This window comes from Rhineura floridana, chromosome 7, assembly GCF_030035675.1.
Source record: "Rhineura floridana isolate rRhiFlo1 chromosome 7, rRhiFlo1.hap2, whole genome shotgun sequence".
Lineage (NCBI taxonomy): Eukaryota > Metazoa > Chordata > Lepidosauria > Squamata > Rhineuridae > Rhineura > Rhineura floridana.
In genome coordinates, this window is record NC_084486.1 from 110,845,195 (window position 1) to 110,872,846 (window position 27,652).

The window sequence follows — 27,652 nt, forward strand, 5'->3', positions numbered from 1 at the left end:
TTATACTCAACAAATCTTAAAGAGACAGTATGCTATTCCCACAGATGTGAGTGCTGCATGGAAGGAACCACCTACACTCATTGTTCAGCAAGTTGGAGAGAACATTATTCATTTTCAAATAGCAGGGAGCCTTCACATTACTGCCAACTGTTTCTGAGCAAGCTATTCTGCCCTTTTTTTAACCATATCATATGAAGTATATTGAAATTGTCATGCTTTCTCACCCACCAACACCTTTCTTGCCATTCCAAAAATGCACAGTCCATGCTGTCACTCCCTTCCCCCCCTTCTGCTTGGGATGATGAAACACTGAGTTGCAGCAAATCACTCTCCTGTTGACAGAAGGTTGACAAAGCACTTGGAAAAGGAGTCCTCAACTTCTATACTGGGGAAGGCTTTCAAAGATAAAAAAGTATCCTAAAAGAACATCTTGCCCCTTTTATACCCAACTGATCACTCTGCTCTACAGGAGATGGCCTCCAGCAGATACCATCTCATTAGGAGAACCATTATGTATGATGAAGGAATTGGACCTTTAGTGTAGCAGCACCTACCCTTGGGAACGACCTCCCATTACATATCAGGCAAGCACCGTCTCAATTAAATCCTTTCAGCACCTGTTGAGGATCTTCCTCTTCTAACAAGCCTTTTAAGAGATTTTTATCCCAGCCTTTATTTGCATTAGACTAGAATTTGTGTTTACATGTTTTCATTACTCATGTTTTTGTTGTTAATTGCTTGACAATGTTTCATGGAAAGAGATTCATAAATGAAATAAACAAAGAAACAACCGCAACAACCTCACAGGAAATCCAGCTTGTGGGACTTCTCTGAAAGTCTTTTCTCCTCAACTCTTTTTTCTCAGGCTTTCTTTTTGAGTTCCTCACTCCTAGACTTGTGCTCATCTTCACACAGAGACACTGATACTTGAAGGAGTCAGACAGTTAACATGGGCGTCAGTTGCACTTAGAAATGCTCAACCTTTTTCTCCCTTTGGTCTAGTGCAGCTTTGGAGCTGCTGCCTTAAGGTTACACATACCAGATCGGGTCAAATTTCCTCACTCTCTGCACCTCCCCCCCCCCAAATGCTTCAAGCAGCACACACGATATTAAAAAGGCCTTGGCAAATTTTGGCAAGACCTCAGAAAAGAATGTGACTGACACTTAGTTTCAATTATATTTCAAAGAACCCGTAAGTAAAAAATGTCCTAGAGGATTTACGGGGACATTAAAAACTGCCCTTAATTTTACTATCAGGCTGCATCCCCAAAAATCCTTTTCTTCAGATTTCATGGCTTCAGAAACAGCTGTGAATGTTTTCTTGTCATTAAGGATTACTCCTTTTTGGTTTAAGTATAATTGATTGTCACTTGTGATTTAAACGTAAATATTTATTGGCATATTTTATTTATGTCATGCATGCCATCTGCTCCCTTTTGTGCAATATGCTAATAATTAGCAAGGCACCATTCCTATACTTGATATCATCCAGGTCACAGTAAACCATAGAATCATGATAGCAACAAAGTGTGTCAATATGTAAGCAAGATCAAACCGAAGACTCACTAGGGATTCCATTTCTTAGGGCTTTGACAGATCACAGGTGCATCATAAATAGTACGTCTTCAGATTCCCCTCATGCTCCACATCAACCACCTGGCCCTATGATGCATCTTTTATAGTGTTGCCAGTCCTGGGCTATATGCTAGTAATAACACTTATGCAAGTTTCATATTTTTATTACTAAGTGGATTGATAAAAAATTGTGTCCAAACACACTCACAATAGGCATAAGCAAATGAGCAAGAGAACAAACCAGGTCATATAGCAATATCGGGCAAAGCAGAAAGGTGAACTTTTCTAAAGGCTGGAATACTTCCCCTGGTGTACTCCGCTATCTTGAATCCAGTCAGACAAGTATATATTACAATTGCTAACATGAGAGCTTCCCATTCTTAAGTTGCCACTTTAGTGCTGCAGGGGCTTGTGCTGCAACAGCCAAAGAAGCACCCCATGTATGGTAAACAGGGCAGAGCCATGCAGCTCTGATCTATATGCTCTCCATAATCCTTGACTAGCAACTTATTTTTAAATGGGAGCCTTCTCTATCTACTCTATCTACTCTAAGCAGCAGCTAGCATGCATAAGAGGAGAACTCAAGCTCAAACTGCTCATTATGCTTAATGCAACTACATCTCAATTTTTCTTTACAGGCACTGAGGGACCCCTGATTCTTATCAGAACCATACTTTATGGTCTATCCCTCCCCATCCATAGCTCCAGCAAAAAAATGGTCCTTCCCCCATGCGGCTAAGAGGATGTGTGTGCGTGTGTGTATATATATGTATAGATATTCCCTCGGTGCCAATGGGAACTTTTTTTACTAACCCTCCTCATCACCTTGCAGCTATGGCAGGAAGAAGATTTTTAAGGGCAGGGTGCAGTTGGGGAAGCAAGGGATAAACCTCCCCGCCCTGCATACCATAGTTCCGATAACAGATAAGGCTCTCTCTGTGCCTACAAATAGGTAAAAGAAAAATTGAGACGTACCTGCATGCTGTATATTAAGCACAATGTGTAGTTTGGTCCTGAAGAATCTTTGTTCCTCTTCATAGTATGGATTGGAGGGAGTCGGTAGGGTATGAAAGTACTATTTGCTTACTTATAAATATATGTATAGATCTTACATTATTTACATTTAATGCAGATTTCCACTAAGAAGGTCAAGGAGAAAAAAAATCCCTCCCTGAAGTTTATTCTCGTAACAGCCCTGAAGTAAGCTAGTGAGTGAGTGAGTGAGAGAGAGAGAGAGACAAGGTTACTTAGTGAACTCCCTGGCTGAGCAGTGGTTTGAAGCTGGGTCTCCTCCTTCGGAGCCTGACATTCTAACCACTACATTACATTGGCTTATGCATTGGCTTGTACGGCAGAACCAGATGAAGTTGCACAACAGGTAAATAATGCCTTCATCCACTCTTGAGACTGGGGGCTGTGCATGGAGCTAAATTGAGCCCTCTCCATTGACTCCACCCCATAGACATCCTTGGGAAAATCTTTCGCGGACACACGGTTACACCAGCTCTAGGAGGATTGGATCACTGCCATGGTCCAATGGAGCAAGTCACACACAACCTTTGGTAGTGAAAACTAGCCAGGACTGCACACAGCCTGTTGCTGTGCCACTTAACGGCAGGGAAGCTTTACACAAAATTGCTTATTTTCTCCCTCTTTCAGGCAGCAAATGATTAACGCAGTCTATGCAAAGCAAATAGGCTAGTAAACAATGTTCAGATCTAATAATAACAAGGGACATGTGCAAAGCTGGAACAGAGAAGACATTGTATCTTGGCTGTATTCCTTCACATTTATTCAAGAGAAAGGTCCATGTGATGATATGCGTTTAAAAGCCCTTGTGATCAGGGAGTCCCTGAAGTACCAGTAACTGCTATTGAGAAACCATCTTCAGGAAAGGGCTGTGGCTTGTTATTGCCATAGTTTTAACCTCCAACAATCCTATTCTTTTTTCTTGGCAGAATATAATTAAGGTGTTTTAAAGGCTGAGTAATAAGCTGGGGATTAGAACTAAAAATACCTCTCGAGTAATAACAGCTTAGGTTCAGGAGAAAAAACAAAGACCCAAAGACGCAAAGATGTTTTTTTCTTTACGGAGAGCCTGAATCATGCTCACAGATGAAAGATAAAGTAACAACTACAAACACCCCAGCCAGCATGCCAAGTACTAGGAACAATGCTTGAAAACAGTATAAGAACACCAACAGACCTGTGGGATGCACAGCACGCCACCACTCTCCACTATAACCAATTTTTTCTTGTTGATAAAAAGGCAGCAAAATGCCAGCCTTTAGTTTATCAAGTTATTCCTAAAGTAACCAGCATTGTTACTGATGGTGGTTCACAGCTAGCATGAAAAGAGCATTAAGGCATGGATGGAAAACCTATGGCCCTCCAGATATTGTTGGACTACAACTCCCATTATTCCTACCATTGGCCATACTGGCTGGGGCTGATGGGAGCTGGAATCCAACAACATCTAGATGGCCATGGATTCCCCATCCTTGCATGAAAGAAAACATCTTTACAAAAATCATCATGGGAGGTAACATTTCATTTCTGTTGCACATACAGTTCTTTTCACTAACATTAATGTTATAAAGGCACGCATATGGTTGTTTAGCATGATCTTAAGCCAAAGAACCATTTTCATGTTATACTTTTTCTATACCTGGTTGTAACTATGCATTGCTATACAGAGCAAGCTCCATTAGAGAAGAAATGCAGTAAGAGAAACAGTCCTAAAGGAAACATTTAAAAAGATGAATGTGGCTAAGACACTATCTGTTTAACCTTACTAAAAGCCCCATTACTGATACCTTTTTCCTTCCTCCTCGGATAGCTTTCTCTCCTAAGATTAGTCTCACCTGCCACTACACTACTTCTGCTCTGTGCTCCATTAGTCCTAGCTGTTTTTTCATCTGCAAACAGTTTCATTAATTCTGCCACTACTGACTTGCCTCTCATTCAGGCTAACTTAGATGTTTGCTTGATACACAGTTGCATCTCCCACTTCCTTTCTTGCATGTGTGTGTGTACAGGGGTGGGGGTATTCTTACAGGGAAGGGAGCGTCCAAACAAGGGACTTTTATCCTCCCTCCCCGGAACAACTGGAGTCAAAACTATCTCCCCCCACATGGCTAGAATGCTTAAGAAAAAACTTCCTCTTGGCAACAATGGAAGTTTTTTTCCTAAGTGCTCTAGCCATGTGGTGAGGGGAGATTTGGCGACAACGAGTACCAGTGTGATGTAGTGGTTAGAGCAGCCTTTCCCAACCAGTGTGCCTCCAGATGTTGTTGGACCACAACTCCCATCAGCCTCAGCTAGCATTGCCAATGGTCAGGAAGATGGGAGTTGTGGTCCAACAACATCTGGAGGCACACTGGTTGGGAAAGGCTGGGTTAGAGCGTCAGCCTGAAACCTGGGAGACCAAGGTTCAAATCTCACCCATGAAGCTTGCTGGGTGACCTTGCACCAGTCACAATCTCTCAGCCTAACCTATCTCACAGGGTTACTGTGGGGATTGAATGGAGGGGGAGAAGAACCATGTACACCACCTTGAGCTCTTTGGAGGAAAGGTGGAAATAAATGTAATAATAAATAATAATGCTGGGGAGGGAAGAGATAAGTCTCCGCTCCCTGTGCATTATCTTCCCTCTAATGATCACACAAACCCCAGTCCTGTAAATAAGGAAAGAAACATTTTATGTGTAGTTTGGCCCTCACACGCCCTTTGCAAACTGTCCCCACTGTGTTTTTCCTTTCATCACTCCTGCTAACTCCATCTCCCCAAATTCCCACTACTCCAGACCTCCCCCTGTAAGACCCACTATTTCTTCACTTCCTCCTTATCTTAGTATATGAACTTTGAGGACCTGCCCACTCTGAAGATGTGACTGCTATCACTTTCTCCTACTGTGATTGCACCTATACACTTTGCAGTCTTCACAATGTAGAGAAATGGTTACAGGGTGGCTTTGTGTGTAGCCTGGTTCATTCTGAGATTTCTCCATATTTCCATGCCCCCCTGAGATGTGGGAGGAATCACATGGGGGAAAGGGAATGGCACCTGGTCTCATATGAGCCAGTTCTAACAACAGAAATCATAAACATGCACTGGAGTTGCTTAATTTAATTTTGGATTGGTTAAATAATCAACTGTGTTTTTGCTAATATGCAGGGGTTTTCCATAAATAAGCCAATACATTTTCAGTTCTATTGTGAAAATGCTCTTTATTCATAGCTCTGACTGCACATTTCCTCTTCTGCTAGGGTTCATATCTCTCAAGGACTTACTGAGGCATAGTTCTTTTCCAGCTTGTCCTCCACGATGCCAATTTGGCATGGTGTCCTCTGATTCTGGAACCAGTAGTCTGTTGATTCTAGCAGGCTGTTTCTGCAGAGGACCTGTGGAAACACAAGATTTCATAGTCCTCTTTACATCAAAGTTATGAAGCTTGGACGCTGCATCATCGCAAGTGTATGGGAACTTTTCAAATCAATTTCACTTTGAGTCACCAAGCAATTTAAAGTGGGTTGGCTTGCCTTATCTTGAATCATTAATTAGCTAACTGATAAAGATAAATAATACAATGAGTACTACATATGTCCTACTGACATAAATATCAAGGCTACCGTTGATTTCTTTTTAGTTTTAAAGTTATTTATTAATTCAGTGATTATTTAAATACACGAAAGTACATTTATCTAAATTATACATGGCTAAGCATGATGACCATATATCTCCTCCAAGATCATATAGGAAGCTGTCTTATACTGAGTCAGACCACTGGTCTATCTAGCTCAGTACTGTCTACACTGACAAGCAACGACTCTCCAAGCTTTTAGACAAGCTCCTGAATACCAGTTGTTGAGATATAACAAGGGGAGATGGCTATTGAGTCTTGTTTGTGGGCTTCCCGCAGGCTATTGTGGGAGACAGGATGTTGGACTAGATAGGCCTTGGTCTGATCCAATTGGGCTCTTCTTATGTAATACATCATACATAAAATAACTCAATCACAAATGATATCCAAGTTTCATAATTACATCAAGAACTTTACAACTTAAAATATAAGTTGCTATATTTTCCTAGAAACATGTACTCCAATGTTCAATAAATGAATTCTAACTTTTAGCCAACCTTTCTTATCCTTCATGAAAGCATACTAGCTGCCACAATGGATTTGAATGGTATCCAGTGGGACAATCCAAAGATATATCTGCCTTAGACATTTTGGCAGCCGAGATTAATAGGAAATGGGACACAACTCTGCTCACAATTAATTTTTCAGACTTGACTATCACATGGTGATTGCAATTCTCAGGTGCAATTCATTATCAGGAAAAAAATGGGGGGGGAGGGAACCTTGTTATATGGGAATACCCTGTGTTTGTAAAGGTTCCATCTCTTTTCCAGGGGTACATGTTAAGCACACTTTAACAGTATTAAAATCAGTGAGATATAGTTTGAATTATTATTTTTTAAATAAAGGTACATTTATTGAAAGGATAGAACAATTTGAGCAGGTAATATTGTGCTTTACAGCACAATCTAGTGCATTCTTACTAATAACTAACTTCAATGAGATTGAGTGAAAAAAGAAAACTGAGACACCATTATAAGGTGCAAATATAGTGTTTTCTTCAAAATGACCAACATTTGAGAGAAACGCTTTGCATTGTGCTTCTACCTGGAGCATGTTAGTTAAAGAGTGGTAATGAACAATTACATTTTCAGGCATTCCTTTTCCATGTTCACATCTTACAACTGTACCTATAATACCAGAATACCCCAAACTATACTGAAGTTAATGTCTTTTTAGTCTGCTTTTTTATCTAATAGAAAATAGGCTATCACTCAACAAATTATGTGCCCAGAGCAGCTCTGATGAAGCTCACACAAGGGAGCTTTGAAGGAAGCTGCCCTCCCTGGAGAGCTATTTACCTGACATGGTTAATATCTCAGCCTGCTTTACAATGTCCTCCAATAGACCATTACCTTACTAACATCTAGGTTCTCCTGATCAGCTAATGCCCTATTTAATTTCTAGGTTATCACCGTGACCTGACTCCTTGCCTGTGCAACAATTAGTAGACCTACTGTACATTCTCAGGCTCCCTGTTTCTGGTTAAAGATGTAATTCTAAACTATGGTTCATTTAACTAAACCATTTTTTTAAATGCCTGAACTTAAACCTGCTACAAACAGTGGTTAATTTGGAGCTCACAAGCCAGGCCCTAAAACTACAGCTTGCGCTTACTGTGGATGGCTGTTGTGTCTGAATTCACGGACCATTGACAAACCACAGTTAGGTTCACTGCTCCTCGTCAAAGTGCTAAAATGAATAGAAATGAACTTATGAAGCTGAATTCTGAACAGTTGAGAAACAAAGGCAGACAAAGAGCTCAAAACCAAGGTTTGTATGTCTGGAAGCTCAAACCACAATGAAAACTCTTAACTATGGTTAGCACAAACCACAGTTTATATTTGAATCCTCCCACTGAGCTTGCTTGAAAGCAACAATTTAGGTTTTATAAAACATGGTTTATTAAACTGGCAACAAGCATTGTGCCTGCATGCTCCCTTCTCGCTTATCCCTTTCACTTCTTGCACATTAGCTTCAATGCCTCAATTGTGGTTACTTTAAACTAGAGTTTCTGTTACATCTAAAATGGAAAAGTGTGGTTTAATCTTGGACTTCAAACCATAATATGACAATAGCCTGGTTTCAGACTGTGGTGTGGAGTCCAAAATTAAAGCTCAGTTTCTCCTTTTGAATGTAACAAGAAATGAAAGTAATCATGATACAAGGCCCAAAACTTGCTGTCCTCAAAGATGTAACCTCTTGGCTGGTCTCTTGTAGCACAAACTTGAAACCTGCTTAAGCTTATCTTTGAATCCAAACTAAACAAAGAGTACTTGCTCATCTCCTATTTCCTTAAAGAAAAATGTTTTATAATGCATGAAATATCTCTAAACAAATTTATTCAGCTTAATGTATCACTTGTTTTAATAAAAATGGCTTCCCCCCCTTTAATGCCATACGCCAATTGAAATGCCCTTTAAAAAAATTGTGACATTAGTTCAAAATTGTAAGCTGTCACACCACACATATATTTGGTGAGAAAAGTATTGTAATAAAGTACATTTATGATTCTACAATCTGATTAACTATGCTCCCTTGAGCCTTGTAATGTGATGGGATGTAATTTGCCACCTTTGAAAAATTTGTAACGTAAGACTATATTAAAGATATGGGAAATCTTCAGAAAAAAATCATATTCATGAACTACACACAGTAAATCACAGTAAATGCTAAACAATGTGATGCCTTTTCCTTAAAGGTCATTACACCTTTAGTCAGTGGAATCCTCAGAAGTAAATACACTCAGAAGTAAATCCCATTGAATTCAATCGGTCACCCCCCAATAAGTGTATACAGTATTGCAGCATCACAGCACATCTTATTCAGAAGTAAGTCCCATTGCATGCTTATTACTTTAAATAATTAAATCACTCTTTGGCAGAAAGGGTTAGGATAACTTGCACTTAATACAAAAAATACAAACAAAGCAACAAAACATAGCAATGTAGAGTGCACCTGTTCACAACTTCAACCAACCAACCAGCCATGCCCTTTTTCAGAATATTTCGTTTCTTTTCCTTTTCCCCCAGAGTTAGAATTCTGTGTCTGATGAGCATGTTCAGTCTTGATTGGTCTATTTTTCAATTCCCTTCTGCACCTTGTGTTTTTTCCCCTAAACATTTTTTTTGTACTTGGTACACCAGTGAGTTTGTTTGTTTGTTTGTTTAAAATATTTCTATCCCGCCCTTCTACCCCATAATAGGGCACTCAGAGCGGCTTACAAAAATAAAATCAGATACGTACATAATAAAATTGTAAGCAGTAAAATCACAAAAACATTAAAATAAATTAAAATACATAAAATACAATTAAAATACATAAAATACTATACACACACACATATAGGGATTGGTACTAAAGGGACTACAAAGGTAAAATTCAACATAGAGGACATAAAATCAGTTAAGGGCAATGAAACAGGCTGGATGACGGCTAGATCACAAGTAGCGAAAGAAGTGCTGTGAGGCTGATTGGGCACAAGTAAAACATCATAACTGTGCCTACTGTGTGGCGGTGAAGAAGGCCCACTTCTCTGCCTCCATCGCATCCTCAAGTAGCCATCCAGTGGAGCTTTCACATATTGTCAGGAGTCTGTTAACATCAACTCCAGGAAATGGAGTTTTAGACCCTTCAGAGGCCCACTGTGAATTGTTTGCAAGGCACTTTGAGGATAAAGTTGCTCGCCTTCGTAGTAGTCTTGATGCCCCATCCACATCTACTGTAGTCCCCAATGAGATGTCCAGTGCAACGTCTGCTGCAACTTCTTGGGGTTGATTTCAGTTGATGCGGCCTGATGACGTAGACAAGGTGCTTGCAATGATGTGGCCAGCAACATGTCCTCTCAACCTGTGCCCTTCTTGGCTTATTAAAGCTTGCCGAGGGGGTTCGACTGAGTGGATGAAGGGTGTGGTCAATGCATCATTGTGGGAGGGAGTAGTTCCAGATGGCCTGAAAGAGGTGGTGATCTGACGGCTCCTGAAAAAGCCTGCCTTGGACAGATTGGTCTGTGACAATTACCGACTGGTTGCAAATACCCCCTCCTTAGGGAAGGTGATTGAGAGGGTTGTGGTGCAGCAATTACAAGTACTCTTGGATGAAACAGATTATCTTGACCCATTCCAGTCTGGGTTCAGGCCTGGTTATGGGACTGAATTGGCTGTGGTCGCCCTGATGGATGACCTTTATTGGGAGAAGGACAGGGGGAGTGTGACCCTGTTATTCTTACTTGATCTCTCAGCAGCTTTTGATACCATTGACCATGGTATCCTTATGAGCCGACTTCGTGGGATGGATATTGGAGGCACTGTTTTACAGTGGTTCCAATCCTATCTACAAGTTCGTTTTCAGAGAATAGCATTGGGTGATTGTCTTTCGGCCCCCTGGCAGTTGTGCTCTGGGGTGCCGCAGGGTACCATCTTGTCCCCCATGCTGTTTAACATCTACGTGAAGCCCTTGGGAGCAGTCATCAGGAGATATGGGGCAAGGTGACAGCAGTACACTGATGATACCCAGCTCTACTTCTCTGTAACATCTGAATTGGGAGAGGCCGTGCAAGCCCTGGACCACTGCCTGGACTTGGTGGTGGGCTGGATGAGGGCCAATAAACTGAGTCTGGATCCTAGCAAGATGGAGGCACTGTGGGTTGGTGGTTCCCAAGTTCAGATAATTGGTCAGTTGCCTGCTTTGGATGGGGTCCTATTCCCTCTGAAAGAGCAGGTCTGTAGTCTGAGGGTGCTCCTGGATCCATTTTTGTCACTAGAGGCCCAGGTGACCAGCTTTGGCTGGTAAGACAGCTGCAGGTGTTTCTGGACCGGGATAGTCTGACCACTGTTGTCCTCTAGGCTCGATTACTGTAATGCACTCTATGTTGTGCTGCCCTTGAGGTTGGTCTGGAAGCTTCAGCTGGTTCAAAAATGGCGGTGAGATTGCTCACTGGGACAGGGTATCATCAACATGTCACCCTGCTGCTGAAAGAATTGCACTGGCTGCCCATTTACTACTGCGCTAAGTTCAAGGTTCTAGTCTTGGTGTACAAAGCCCTATACAGCTTGGGACCAGGATACCTGAAATACCATCTTATCCCTTATATACCCTGTCAATCACTGCACTCTGCAGGTGAGGGCCTCCTGCAGATACCATCTTATCAGGAGGTCCTTTCTGCACAACATAGGAAATGGACCTTTAGTGTGGCGGCACCTACCCTGTGGAATTCCCTCCCCTTAAATATTAGACAGGCACCATCTCTGTTAGCTTTTCGGCGCCTATTGAAGATCGTCCTCTTCCAACAAGCCTTTTAAGTTGAGACCTTATCCCAGTCTGCGTCTGTGTTGGAATTGCTTTTTAATGTTTTTAAACCTTTTTTTAAAAAAACCAATATGTTTAACCTTTTTTTAAAAGATGTCTTGAAAGTTAAAAAAATGTTTTTAAAGAAGTTTTGTTTTAATGTATTTTAAAGTCTGCTTTTATGATGTTTTATGATGTTTTAATGTGTTTTTAGTGCTTTTGTTTGCTGCCCTGGCTCCAGCTGGGAGGAAGGGTGGGATATAAACCAAATAATAAATAAATAAATGCTGGGGTTCCCCAAGTCTGCCGATACCTCTCCACATCTAGATAAAAATCTACAACTCGGAAAATGAATTTGTTATTAGTATATGATATAACGTCTCTCCCATGGATTTCAGTTTGAGTCAGAAATACAATGTAGAAAATTGACTAAAAACCTTTTCTGTACCACCAGTCAGTTAATGGATGCAAATAAACACTTAAAATCTGAAATGTATGAAATAATAATTTAGGGAGAAATGTATGTGCATGGAGATAATTAAAAGATAGGTGCAAACTATTTTCAAAACTTCATTTGATAGTTTTGTCCAATGTCATATCAGTATGCTGGAGCCTTAAACAGAAGATTAGTCCTTCAACCTGCTCTTCCACATATGGTCTTTGGTTTAAAGCAGGGTTGGGAAATCTGTAGTCCTCCAGACATGCTGGACCATAACTCCTATCAACCCCAATCAGCATGGCCAATGGCCAGGAATGATAGGACTTGTAGTCCAACAATGTGTGCAGGGCCACAACTTCTCCATCCCTGATGGAAAGTAACTACAGGAGTAATAGCCACGGCAGGAACACCAAATGGAAAACACTTCATAATGTTATTCATTAGCTTCCTCCAAAGTATCTACTGAGCAGTGCTTTCAGATTAATTTCAGAGAAGCAGCAATTTGCATGGACCCACATGTGTTAATTCATGTAAATGAATGCCTGCTTAAAATAGGCAATCACCTAATATGGAAGAAGTGCTGGAAGATAAATGGTCAGTTATTCATCCAAACACAGTAATGAAAATAAGACGAGGTTATTTCTCAGCTGTTTGTGTAGCAGGAGAGTTACAAGTATGACTTCATTATAATAAAACAGTTTATGATGCAAGAATGATGGGGTTTACCTCCTGAAGTGGTTCTGGGCAACTTCTTTTATTTGCAAAGTATGCTAATAGGCACACACAGTTTTTACCTGCTAAATTAAGATACTAAATAGGAAAACAGAGACTCATGAAAAATAAATATATTTCCCCGCAATCTACACAGTGACATTTACGTAAAATTATACGGCTGTTAAAGTGTATATTCATATCTGTTTATAATTTATCAACATTTGGGACAAAGTATGTTAAATATGCAATAGGAATGGAAGGGAAGCAGACACATTCATAATTTACTGTGCTCTCCAGCTCTTCAAGCATTCCTTAGTGCTAGGGATGCGTGTGGATTCTATTCTGTTTCTTACTTTCCTGGTGGTACCAGAAAGCCCTTTTTGATCCATCTTTGATCCATCTTGTTTAGGATTATTAATTCTAAATGGCTGAAATCTAAGAGCTGCTTTACAAATGACACCAAAGTGGAGACAGCATGCAAAAAAGTGATTAGCTTAACCCACCTCCATACTTTCACATAATGTCAAAAGCCACCCAAAGCACCATAACTGTAGATCATTTTTGCTTCCAGTAGCATGCAGGTAACGCTCAAACCCCAAGAGGAACTGTTCCATGTCCATTAGTTCTAGAATATTCAGTGGCTGACAATTAGATTGGACTGAGGTTATCTAAGATGGAACAAAGAAAAGAGGAGCCATGTTCCCCCCCCCATTATGTCTCAGTCCTTTGTTGCCTCCAGGGCACCTCTACCTGGCTAAGACTGAAATACAACAACCTGGTGCTCTGGCTCTCTGGGGACAGAAAAGAATGGCTAGAAAATACAGGGTGATGAAATGCATGTGTTTTGGGCAGTTTCCCCCTTCTCTTCTGAAACCTAGTTAGGATTACAGAAGCACAATCCTACGCAGGTCTGTGCAGAAGTAAGTCCCACTGTGTTCAACAGGGCTTGCTTCCAGGTAAGTACAACATAGAAAACTGCCTTATACTGAGTCAGACCATTGGTTTGTCTAACTCGGTATTGTTATCTACACTGCCTGGCAGAGGCTTTCTAGGTTTTCAGACAGGGTTTCTCTCCCAGCTGTACCAGGAAAAACTGGGAACTTCTGCACGCAAAGCAACTGCTCTACCACCACACTACAGCCCTTCCCCTACTGCAGGCTGAGGGTTCTTTTATTTACAAGAAGGAGGTAGTAGACTCAATGTTCTTATATCTTGGGTCCCCAGATGTTGTAGGACCTATTAATCTGGTCTGTATTAGGCCTGTACATGGCTTGTACATGTTCTACATTTGGCAGTCAGATTAAAAGAGAATGCACAGACTAGAGCAATGCTGAAGCCACAATAAATCAAGATGGACAACACTTTGTGCTGTTTATGTCATATTTGGTTGAATTGCTTGGCTGTCACCTTCTGCTGCTGTCTTTAAAAAACTTTTGATAAGAAGCTGGTACAGAGCTGCTTGATAGACAAAACAATCTCTAAGTGAATGAATAACATATGGGTGTTGAGACGACACTATGCAAAAGGGCACTGCTTGAAAAATCACTGGTGAAGCGGACTCAGATGCTCTTCTTTCCCCCACTCCAGATGGATTATGATAATTCATAGTCTAGGCATGGACTGCATATTATGGGGTTCCACCCACAATTACTGAAATTAATGTAAAATTATTGGATAATTCATACCTCCTAAGTTTGCTGGTTGGTATAAAAGATGTACTTCCATTTAATCTTTTCTGGGGAGGGGGGACAGGAATTCAGCCATTCGGATTATTCTTCCTGTTTGCTACCCTGACTTGCTTCTGCTTGGCTTCCTGTTCCTATTGACACTATACTGAAGGCCTTCAGACTTGAATAGGCCTCAGCCTCTGCATCCATTGGTAACAATGCTTGTCCTTATCATTATAGTTTAGGATATTATATAGCCGTGAGAGTGGCTGTATACTATAGCTAGCATGAATTTTCCACATTCTGCTATGTTAAATTGAAAATACTCCCCCATGCCATTCTGCACTTCCCATAACCTCATTTCAAAATAAAACAATACAAAATTTATTGTCCTGAACTCAGAAATGCTAGCTTAACAACCCTCTAGGTTTTCATGGTGATACACAAAACACTCAGAGAGAATCCAGACCCCTGTTGGACTTTTTTCTGTCAGTGGTCTCATAATCTGTTGAAATTCATTAAAACTCAGCCATGTTCACAGAGTACCTGTAATCCTATTATTGACCTTGCCCCTTACTCTGATCTTCATCTTCTGTAGTTTAAAAGTTAAAAAATTGCCTGGCTGATTTTTAATTAATTTAAGAAATTTAACATTGGTCTATTATATTGTCGGACATGCTCAGTAAGAACCATCAGTTTCTAAAAGCCAGACTCACAGCTATTTGGCTTGGCTAATCACTTGGCCACACCCATGACAGACCTTTATTTCACTGTAGACAGTCATGGCTTCCCCCAAAGAATTCTGGGAAGTGTAGTTTGTGAAGGGTACTGAGAGGAGGCTCCTATTCCCCTGACAGAGCTCCAGCGGCCAGAGTGATTTAACAGTCAGCTGCTCTGATTGAAGCTCTGTGAGGGGAACAGGGCCTCTCCTAGCAACTCTCAGCATCCTTCACAAACTACACTTCCCAGGATTCTTTGGGGGAAGCCAGGACTGTCTAAAGAGAAATAAAGGTCTGGTGTGGATGTGGGGAGGGACAGCTTTGGTTTAAATTTGAGTGGGAGGCTACATGTGCCTGCTGTAAAATAAAAAAGTGGGGGGAAATCTGAAAAACAATACCATTCACAATGTTTTCCTCTTGGAAAGGAAAGGAGCTTTCCCTCTGCCCAGTGCCTGCCCACCCAATCTCCTCCCCTCACCCTCTCTCCCCTCCACCTTCCTCACTTTCCTTCCCCTTCCCCCCTTCCCTCTCCTCCCTGCTCCTCCCCAGGTCAGCTTCACCTTTCCTAAGCATGATTGTATAGGAGTAAATCCCACTGAACTCAAAAAGTATGCAAATGATCAAACCTCCCCTCCCCTCCTCCTCCCTCCTATCTCCTCCCTCTTGCCCCTTCCCTCCCCCTTCCTTCACCTCTCCCTTCCCCACCCCATCCCCTTCCAATCCCCTCCTTCCCCTCCCCTCCGCCCTCCCCCTCCCCATGGAAGTTTTACCTACCCTAGGACTACGACTTGGGAGATAAGGGTTCGAATCCCCACACAGCCATGAAGCTCATTGGGTGGTCTTGCGCCAGCCACTGCCTCTCAGCCTCAGAGGAAGGCAATGGTAAACCATCTCTGAATACCACTTACCATGAAAACCCTATTCATAGGGTCGCCATAAGTCAGAATCGTAGCAGTCCATTTCATGTTCAAGCATGATTGCACGGACGTAAATCCCACTGAATTCAACAACCATACAAATTATCAAACCTGCCCTCCCCATCTCTCCTCCTCCCTCCCATCACCTCCCTTTTGCCCCTTCCCTCCCCCTTCCTTCATCCCTCCCCCTTCGCTTCCAATCCCATCCTTCCCCCTCCCCCTCCTTCTGCTCCCCTCTCCCCCCTTTCTCTTTACCTCTACTCTCCCCTCCACCCCTCCCCCATGGTCAGTTTTACCTATCCTAGCCATGATTGGATGGGAGTAAATCCACTGAACTCAATAAGCATGCAAATGATCAGACCTGCCTTTCCCCTCCTTCCCCTCTCCTCTCCCTTCCTCCTCTCTTCTTCATCCCCTCCCCTCTTTCTTTTTCCTCCTCCCCTGCCCACTCTGGGCCTCCCTCCCCATGGTCAGTTTTACCTATCCTAAGCATGATTGTAGGGGAGTAAATCCCACTGAACTCAATAAGCATGCAGATGATCAATCCACTCTCAGCAAACTTGCACAGGATCCCATTTCTTACCTCACAGATTAAAAAGCAGAGAAATTAATTAATAGGCAAAAAAACCTTGCAGTTTAAGAACATACCTACAGCCAACAGATATTTCTATGTGCAAGCAGCTCAAATCACAGAAACAAGACATGTGCTGTGCTGATCTTGTTTTAGCAGGGAGGAAGCATAATATTAAGACAGCTGATAGAGTTCAGATAGTCACTTTAAATATGCTTGATTTACTTTGCAATTTTAGTGAAGTTTCCTATAGAAAATCATTTTCTTTTGTTTCTGTTAATATGTGAAATACAGCAACACTTTGCAAAATTTACACTAAAAAAACTCTAAAAACAATTGTGAAATAATAGACACGGGGAGTGTCTCAGTTTGCACAAGATATAAAACAGTGGGAGGTGAAATATATTCTACCAAACTTCTAGGTGTGTATGTTTTTAATTGACCATGCCCACCCTTCCTTAAGTGGAGTAGTTTAAGCATAGCAGGCTGAAGACATGTAACTTGGGCAGGCCAAATTTGTTTTTTCCAACAACTAGAGTCATTGCTTCAGTAACAACATATTGTAATCAATCTGCAGTTTCAGATTCAAATGTTAATGCACCCAAAATAGAACTACAACATAACCTTCAGTTTGAAACACAAAAGGCTGTCTTCACCAGCATATGACGGTGACCAATACAAAGGCTTTGAAATTAATAAAAATAAATTTGACACAGATTTGTAGGATGAATAATGAGATAAATATAATTTTCTAGGTTAGATTCTCTGGAGAAATAGTAGTAACACCAGAAAGAAGCAAAGTAAGAAGAACACCAACAAACATACAAAAATGTAATTCTCCATCTTTGGAGATGGCAGGTGTTGCCACCACTCACCATATGCTCAGAGGCACATGTTACCAAATTATTCCAAGCTACACAGGAAGTGGATTGGACTGTGAAAGACCAACCAAAATTGTGTTTGGATTTATACAAATTTGTAGGGCAATACAATATCTCAGAGAGGAGGCTAGGTCTCCTGCTCTCCTGGTGCATTCACTAAATGTAAATGTACTGTCTTCAAGTCGATTCAGACTTATGGCGACCCTATCAATAGGGTTTTCATGGTAAGCAATATTCAGAAAGGGTTTACCATTGCCTTCCTCTGAGGCTGAGAGGCAGTGACTGGCCCAAGGTCACCCAGTGAGCTTCATGGCTGTGTGGGAATTTGAACCCTCGTCTCCCAGGTCGTAGTCCAACACCTAAACCACTACACCACACTGGCTCTCAGTGCATTCACTATAGCTGCCCAATTTCCCTGCTTTTTAAAGTTTTATAGAAATATCTGTTGGCTGCAGGTACTTTCTTAATCTGCAAGGGTTTTTTGCCTATTAGTTAATATTAAATAGTGGATTGGAGGAAGTCAGGTGGACTAAAAGAATTATAGTATAGGTCTCATTTGTTATCATTGAATGAATGAATGATTTTTATTTCGGTCACAGACCAGCCATTTTGTTATCATTTATCAATAACCATTAATAATAGTTAAAATGTTCTCTGTGACGATCTTTTCTATTGTTAGTTAATCTCATGATAATATTGTTTTCAGCTCATTTCATCATCAATCATTAATTGGCTCATTTCCAAACTCTTGTTTTATGTTATAATTTCTAGAGTACCATTAAATTTATGCACACATTTCCTATGATGCTTTCCTATGAGTTGTTGTGACATTACATTTTTGCTGTTTCTCATTGATATTGTCTATAATTTCATGGTCTAATAATACCATCAAGCATTGTGGTTTATTATACCAGAGTATTCATTTCAGTTATATCTTTGAGTTTGTACTTTTGAGTCATGGATTGTCTTTTCCTTCCTGTTCCACTGGGTTTTTGCTAAGCAAACAGAACCAGGGTGAAGAATCCAATGAAGGTTGATGCATAGGCCAGAAGTTTGGCATGTCATGCATGGGTCTTGATTGGATCTACTAACTGACATTTAGCTGCCAGTTTATAGGACCACAACTTCCATCAACCCCAGTCACTTATCCAATGGTCAATGATGACGGGAGTTGTAGTCCAACATCTGGGGACCCAAGGTTGAAAAACAGTGGGCTAAATGGTGTCACTCACTGTCTACATTGGCTTATATTTGTCCTATTATTACATTTAAAAATGGTTGTACCCAGAGCTTGGAAGTAACTCATTATTTTTAACGAGTTACTTGTAATTTGTTACAATTTTAAATAACGAGTGGGTAATTCCATTACATTTGGCAAGTAACAGAACGACTAGTAATTTCCCTACTTTTCAGCTGCAACTTTAACATTTCCACGTTAGGTTGGACGTTACTTGGGGGCGGGAACAAGGGGAAGTCAACTCCTGGCTGTGATTGGTTAACACTAGACATGTGCCTCACACTGATTGGACCTCTGCGCAGACTCTCTCTTCCCTCGTGATCTGTGTTAGGAGGCACGAGGGAAGAGGTGAATAGGCAGGGCCTGCTAGTGTCTGAGAGGAAAAAATGGACACCGGAGGAAAAAGCCAGGGCAAGGACAACGGAGGAGAAGGCAGCAGCAGAATGGCGAAGAGCTGTGGAGGTGAGTGACGATGATTTGTGTGTGTGTGTGTGTGTGCCCCCCTGCGGCCCCTTCCGCCCCCCAGCAGCATTTCCCCCCTGCCCCCCCATGGCCCCTTCTGCCCCCCCCACTGCCTCTCCTTGCCTCGTTGCCGCCCCCTCCATCAATCACAAGGCACTTCTGAAACTTCGGCCTACTCAGAGCTTGGAAAAGTTACTTTTTTGAACTACAACTCCCATCAGCCCTAGGCAACATGGCCACTGGATTAGGCTGATGGGAGCTGTAGTTCAAAAAAGTAACTTTTCCAAGCTCTGGCCCTACTTCTCTTCCTTCCCCCCCCTTTTTGAACTCTCCCCCTTGTTCCCATGCATACCTGTGTGCTGTATTTATCCAGACAGAGCACTCCTGCCTTTTAAAATGCCGGCTAGCTTTTTATTGTATATTTATTTCAACTCCATCTTTCTTTTTATTTTTATTTTTGTCCTGTTTAATCACAAGACTGAATTGTATGTGGGACAAAAACCCTTAAGGATTACCTGCAGCAACCCAAGGTTGCTTTTGACATTATGTGAAAGTATGGAGGTGGGTTATGCCAATCACTTTTTTGCATATAACATTAACTCATATAACATTAAATATACAATAAAAAGCTAGCCGGCATTTTAAACTCATGCATTTTAAAAGGCAGGAGTGCTCTGTCTGGATAAATACAGCACACAGGTATGCATGGGAACAAGGGGGAGAGTTCAAAAAGGGGGGGGAAGGAAGAGAAGTAGGCCAGAGCTTGGAAAAGTTACTTTTTTGAACTACAGCTCCCATCAGCCTAATCCAGTGGCCATGTTGCCTAGGGCTGATGGGAGTTGTAGTTCAAAAAAGTAACTTTTCCAAGCTCTGAGTAGGCCGAAGTTTCAGAAGTGCCTTGTGATTGATGGAGGGGGCGGCAATGAGGCAAGGAGAGGCAGTGTGGGGGGGCAGAAGGGGCCATGGGGGGGCAGGGGGAAATGCCGCTGGGGGGGCAGAAGGGGCCGCAGGGGGCACACACACACACACACACACACAAATCATCATCACTCACCTCCACAGCTCTTTGCCATTCTGCTGCTGCCTTCTCCTCCGTTGTCCTTGCCCTGGCTTTTTCCTCCGGCGTCCATTTTTTCCTCTCAGACGCTAGCAGGCCCTGCCTATTCACCTCTTCCTTCGTGCATCCTAACACAGATCACGAGGGAAGAGAGAGTCTGCGCAGAGGTCCAATCAGTGTGAGGCACATGTCTAGTGTTAACCAATCACAGCCAGGAGCTGTCTTCCCCTTGTTCCCACCCCCAAGTAACGTCCAACCTAACGTGGAAACGTTAAAGTTGCAGCTGAAAAGTAGGGAAATTACTAGTCGTTCCGTTACTTGCCAAATGTAATGGAATTACCCACTCGTTATTTAAAATTGTAACGAATTACAAGTAACTCGTTAAAAATAACGAGTTACTTCCAAGCTCTGTAGTGGCTATGGTTATTTTGAAATGGTATGGGTCTAGCAGGTACATCATAAAGAACCATAAACATAACCAAATATCTGAGGAACTTTTGTTCAGAGTTCGACCCTTTTTTCAATCATTTATTAAGTCACAGAGTGCTTTCACAATGATAACTATAATCAAAGTATAGAGATCAAGCATTCAAACTCTGCCTCTTTAAAATAATTGCTTTAAGCACCTCATCTACTTAATTGTAAACAATGGCTATTAATTCTTTATCATTGTCTCAGGTTCTGGATTTTTTTCATGATTCTCTTTTACTTTCAGAAACCTGTCCTCTGCTTTCCAGTATCAGAAAATCCTTAATCCTTAAGGGTCTGCTGTGCTGCCCCATGAGTGTGGTGACTTGGTCACCTTCCTACCTTCCATGTCATCATCCACAGGCTCAGGCTGGACCCTGAACCAGGGGACATGACAAGCATCAGGAAATGAAGAGCAGATGATGGTTTCCTAACATATATGTGTTAACATATCCTCTCTCTTTCTTAGATACACAATGGAAGCCTTGTTGAAAGCTGAAATAAAGATGGGTGTACTTAATGAGGACAGTGATCAGTCTTCAGATAAAGACCAGGAAGGAGATGACTTAGAAGATGACTTCTTTAACTTTCTGCCCCAGGGCAAGAAGTCAGCAGTGGACACTGCTGAGGAGGAACTGGTGAGGTACCTGAGGTCTCCCAGCAGGGAAGTGTCATCACTCCATGGCTTTCCACGTGTGCTGCGGTGTTTTTTGCAGCACAACACAGGCATGCCTTCAAGCGCCGCAGTAGAACGCCTGTTCAGTACTGGTGGCAACGTAATGACTGTAAAAAGACATTCCTTGTCTGACATGCTCTTTGAGCATCTTGTTCTTTTGAGACATAACAGAAACATATTATAAAAGCATTTCAAGTGTAAAATTTGATTTCAAGAGTTGGGGTATCTTCATTGCTTGGGGGGATGTGAGATTCTGTTATGCCATTATGTTAATCTTATGGATAAATTTTTTTATTCTACTACCCCCTGTGTGTGTGTGTGTTTATTTTTAATATTGTTTTAGGCTTCTTAGATGTGCAGCAGCCAAGGCCAGCACCTTGTAGGAGTTTTTTTTAAAAAAGTAACTGAAATGCAATTGTAATGATTACTTTTGAGAAAAAGTAAAGTAATCAGTTACTTTCAGAGCAATTGTAATTGTAATGGTAATTACTACTTTTTTTGGGCCAAGTAATTGTAACTGTAATTTATTACTTTTTAAAAGTAATCTTCCAAGCTCTGGTTGTACCTATATACCCTAACAAAAGGTTTTCAAATAAAAATGCTTGTTCTATTGCTGCAGTAACAATAATACTAATTAAATTTGTTTCCCTATTTAAAGCTATCCGGACTATGTCTTACTGTATACACTGACTATAAGACAGCCTAATCAAAAAAATAATTTCCATTGTCAGCTTGTTTGCATGAAATAATACAGGATTCACTACACCCTGGATGTTTGATCACAAAAAATTGAGACAATTGCTTGAGACGATACAGGCTTTTCCAAGACAGATCAGAAGCAGTAGAGCAATCCCTTCAGAACAAAAGCATCCCAATAAAATCTTTAATTACTGTTGAGGCCCCCTCTAGGATGCCCACCTTAACGTGGTGAGGGGGTTTGAGAGTGTTGAAGAAGCTGAGAGCAATGCCGTCAGGAGTCTAGTCCAAGAGGCTAGACTCCTAGCAAGGGCACCCAAGGCGGAATGGTCAAAGCTGAGACACCAGACTAAGATGCATCCAAACTCAGAGGAAGGCAATGGTAAACCAACTCTGAATACCTCTTACCACGAAAACCCTATGAATCCAAAATGCAACACAAGATAGTGCTGGAAGATGTGCCCCCAGGTCAGAAGGCTCTCAACGAGCTACTGGGGAAGAACAAAGGAGAAGTATGAGTAGAGCTGTGACTAATGATGCAGTTAGGTCAAAGCCAAAAGGAAGCCCAGAGGCTGATGCACACAGATGCGAAAGGAGAGTCCGGAGTTGTACGACGCACACAATAGAAACATGGAATGTGAGAAGCATGAACCAGGGAAAGTTAGAAATTGTCAAGCAAGAAATGGACTGTATCAACATTACTATCCTTGGTGTGAGTGAATTAAAATGGATGGGAATGGGACATTTTCATTCAGGCAACTGCAAAATATTTTATTCAGGAAATGAGAAATGAAGAATAAATGGGGTTGCTTTAATAGTGAGAAGTGATGTAGCAAAAGCAATTAGGAGCTACAACGCAAGGTCTGAGTGAGTGATATCAATGAGATTAAATGGGAAACCTATTAACATAACCATCAACCAAGTCTATGCTCCAATGGGAAACACAGAAGAGAAATTGGAGAGATTTTATGCAGAAGTACAGGAAGAAATTGATCACATATCAAAACAAGACGTGCTGATAATCATGGGAGACTGGAATGCAAAAGAAGGGAACAGAGAAGAACTAGGAATTATGGGGAAATGGGGCTTAGGAGACAGAAATGAAGCAGGAGAAAGACTTAAGGAGTTCTATGAAGCCACTAATTTGTTTCTTGTGAACACATTTTTCGAGCAACCGAAAAGACGACTGTACACGTGGACATCACCAAATGGTCAATATAGCAATCAAATTGATTATATAATTGGTAGCAGAAGATGGAGAAGTTCCATACTTTCTGGGAAAACAAGACCAGGAGCAGATTGCAGTACAGATCATGAACTGGTCATATCAAAAATCAGAGTAAAGCTAAAGAAGAACAACAAAGCAATTATAATGCCAAAATACAATTTAAATAACATCCCAGAAGAATATAAAGATCAAATAAGGAACAGGTTTGAGGTTTTAAACATAGTTGACAGAGAACCAGAAGAACTATGGAGTGAAGTCAGAGACATTATCAGGGAAGAATGCAAAAAGACAATATCTCTAGTTAAAAAGAGAGAAAGACCTCAATGGATGACTGAAGAAACTCTTAAAATGGTTAAAGAAAGAAGGAAAGCAAAAGCAAAAGGAGATAGAAACACGGTCAGAACCCTAAATGCAATAATACAGTGACTAGTACGCAGGGACAAAGAGAAATATTACAATAGTTATTGTATGGAAATAGAAGAGGAAAACAAAAAAGGTAGAACAAGAGCCCTATTCCAAAAGATTAGAGAAATTAAAGGGAAATTCAAACCAAGAGTTGGGATGTTGAATAATCAACAGGGGAACACACTGACTGACCGAGATAAAATAAAAGGAAGATGGAAGCAATACACTGAAGAACTCTATAAAAGAGATGCCAGGATGACAGATACATTCACGGAGGAACTGTATGATGAAGAACCAGAAATTTTAGAATGCGAGGTAAAAGCTGCTCTTAAATTACTTGGAAGAAACAAATCACCAGCAACAGATGGCATACCAATAGAGTTTCTACAAGCTGATGAGACTGAATCTGTCAAAAAATTGTCAAGAAATATGGAAAACTAAACAATGGCCCACAGACTGGAAACATTCGATATATGTTCCAATTCCAAAGAAAGGGGATCCCACGGAATGCAGTAATTATCGAACTATTGCCTTAATATCCCATGCAAGTAAAGTAATGCTAAAGATTCTACAACAAAGGCTCTTACCATATATGGTGCGAGAAATGCCAGATGTCCAAGCTGGGTTTAGAAAGGGAAGAGGCACCAGAGATCATATTGCAAACATACGTTGGATAATGGAATGCACCAAGGAATTTCAGAAGAAAATCACCCTGTGCTTTATAGATTACAGCAAAGCCTTTGACTGTGTAGATCATGAAAAACTATGGAATGCTTTAAAAGAAATGGGGGTGCCACAGCATCTGATTGTCGTGATGTGCAACCTATACTCTGGACAAGAGGCTACTGTAAGGATGGAATATGGAGAAACTGATTGGTTCCCCATTGGAAAGGGTGTGAGGCAGGGGTGTATTTTGTCACCCTATTTATTTAATCTATATGCAGAACATAGCATATGGAAAGTGGGATTGGACCAAGATGAAGGAGGTTTGAAAACTGGAGAGAGAAATATCAATAATTTAAAATATGCAGACGATACCATACTACTAGCAGAAACCAGTAATGATTTGAAACAAATACTGATGAAAGTGAAAGAGGAAAGCACAAAAGCAGGACTACAGCTGGACATCAAAAAGACTAAAGTAATGACAACAGAAGATTTCTGTAACTTTAAAGTTGACAACGAGGACATTGAACTTGTCAAGGATTATCAATACCTTGGCACAGTCATTAACCAAAATGGAAACAATAGTCAAGAAATCAGAAGAAGGCTAGGACTGAGGAGGGCAGCTGTGAGAGAACTAGCAAAGGTCCTCAAATGCAAAGATGTATCACTGAACACTAAAGTCAGGATCATTCAGACCATGGTATTCACAATCTCTATGTGTGCATGTGAAAGTTGGACAGTGAACAAAGCGGATAAAAGAAAAATCCACTCAATTGAAATGTGGTGTTTTAGGACAGCTTTGAGGATACCATGGATTGCGAAAAAGACCAATAATTAGGTGTTAGAACAAATTAAACCAGAACTATCATTAGAAGGTAAAATGATGAAATGGAGGCTATCATACTTTGGAAACATAATGAGAAAAACATGATACACCAGAAAAGACAATGGTGCTGGGGAAAACAGAAGGGAGTAGAAAAAGAGGAAGGCCAAACAAGAGATGGATTGATTCCATAAAGGAAGCCACAGACTTGAACTTACAAGATCTGAGCAGGGTGGTTCTCGACAGATGCTGTTGGAGGTCGCTGATTCATAGGGTTGTAATCAAATAAGTTGTAGTCAACTTGAAGGCACATAACAACAACAGAGACTGACCACAATAAGACTCCTTCACCTGAAAAATTTTTTTGAACAACTATCCCAAATCAGGGACGACTTTTGGCAATGTAACTTTATCTTGAGATAATCACGTTTGTTGGTTTGTTTAATACTTTGAGGGGGCTTACAATAAAACTAATAACAAATAAAGGAAACAAAACAAAACAAAACACATTAACTAAAAGAAATAGAACAGCCAATAAAACAGCAAGATCTAAATCATTTAAAACATAACCATAGCATAGAAAATGACAAATCAGATAAAAGAAATTAAAACTAGAAGTTAAAAGAGTTGTTAAAACTAGCTGCAATAAAATTCAGTCATATCAAATTAAAATGCCTGGGTAAAAATCACTCCTTTCACCTGGCACAGGAAAGCATGAATGCATCCCATAAGTGGAGTACCACCCCAGAAAAAACCATTCTCTGATCACCATCTATCTCACCTCAGCAGGCGGGGAGAAAGGCCTCATCATGTCAGAAAGCAACTAAAGCCCTTACAGATAGGGGTGGGTCTGCATAAATCCTGAACAGGGCTAATTGTAGAGCACAGAACAATATCAAGCTTTTAAAAATGGGAGAGAATTCTGACCCTCAAACAATGCTGGTGGCAGGCATGACTCAGGCTGAGTTCATTGTGAGCTTCACTTAGCTACCATTATAGTTCTCAAGCTGTTAATTGGGTTGTCTTAAAAGAAACTGCCAAAGGAGGGGAAGATTCCTCCCTGCATGGCTCTATTTTGGTTGTACCTTGATTTGAACAATATGAGCCCAGGGTATGGTCTGAAGGCACAGGAAGTCAGCACCTTGCTGAAGGTAGGTGGGTCTGGGTCTGGTCAGTGCCTGGACTGGAGACCTACCTGGGAATCACATCTGTACTGATTTGAAGAAAACTGGTATGTACATGTAAGAAAATAAAATAATAAATAAAATTATTCACTCCTTAAAGAAATATGTGGTATGTATGGTCCTTTGCATGCAATGGGAAGCGATGGAACTAAAAGTGCAACAGGCTAGGATTCATCTATGGATCTCACAGTGTGGTATGTATCCATTTCGTCTTGGTTTCTTTCTCTTGTCTTTTCTGGGCTCCAGATGTTGAGTACAAGTTGAGATATTGGCTCAATTGCCCATCTTAACTTTAAACCTTAATTACATTTGGAGGATCAGTTTTTCCACATAACAAGCTTCTCCTAAGAAGCCTATCTGCATGAAATCAATTGCCATTTCATTTACTTCAGCAAGCTGAACATAGTTTAATGAAATATTATCATTGGTAAACATGCTTAATGCCTGTTCCATTCCAGTCAAGCTAGTGGTTCATAGGATCCAGTGCAGATCTGAGTGAACAACTTATACCCTTGATCAAGTATTAGGACCCAAATGTACCCTTTCTATCCACACCCAATCTCAGCAACTCCAGGGCTGTTAGATTTGTGCCTGCTTCCCTAGAACCGTATGTCCTTCAGAGTTTCACTGGCACAAACCACAGTTTATTGTCCCTACAGCTGAAGCAGCACAGCAAGATCAGGTTGTCTAAAAACGCAGACATAAAACATTTTTGTAGTATCCAACCAGCCAGTTTAAGAACTATAAATTGTTTGTAAGCATCCAGATGTTAACACTGATTTTTCCATTTAACATTTTTGCATACTGTAGAGCTTGCACTTCAATCACAATTGAGACAAGAGGTCAACAGCATGATTGACCTGCTGGTTAAGAATAGCACAAGTTTATTTTAATAATGCAAAGCTTGTTTTAATAATGTAAGCTAATTAACAATAATGCAAGTTACCTTCTTACATGCTGTGACTGAGCTTCCAAGACTACTTCCTGAACTATCTGTGCCGCTGCTTTGGTGCTCTGAAACTTCATACATCAGTGGGGATTCAAAGTTGCTGAAGAGAGAAAGAGAGAAAAACATTTAGTGACTCATCGGCATAAATAAATCAAATATGTCTTCATTTCTAAGTTCTACCCAACTCAGATTGCTCCAATTCTGGCAGTTTTCTGGGTAAGCAGCACTTACAAATAAGGTTCATTTTGCTCCTTTTGGAAGCATGCTATGAAATAACAGCCTGATGTCTTTTAAAGACTGAGAATAAAGAGCTTAGCTGGATATAATAACATCTGTCTGCCTTTAACAATGCAATAAAGTGTTGTCTTTCTTCTCAAGCAAGCAGTTCT

The 27,652-nt window shown here is 40.9% G+C and overlaps 1 protein-coding gene across 2 annotated transcripts in view; it reads right to left on the reverse strand.

Moving 5' to 3' along the window:
• The window catches only part of SPHKAP (SPHK1 interactor, AKAP domain containing), a 114,143-nt gene that overhangs the window by 53,075 nt on the left and 33,416 nt on the right, over positions 1 to 27,652 (reverse strand). For both annotated transcript variants that reach the window (XM_061636862.1, XM_061636861.1), the window contains exons 2-3: positions 27,261 to 27,363; positions 5,869 to 5,979 (exon numbers count right to left, since the gene is read on the reverse strand). In XM_061636862.1, the coding sequence (XP_061492846.1) occupies positions 5,869 to 5,979; positions 27,261 to 27,363 (214 nt within the window). The remainder of the gene's footprint in view (positions 1 to 5,868; positions 5,980 to 27,260; positions 27,364 to 27,652) is intronic.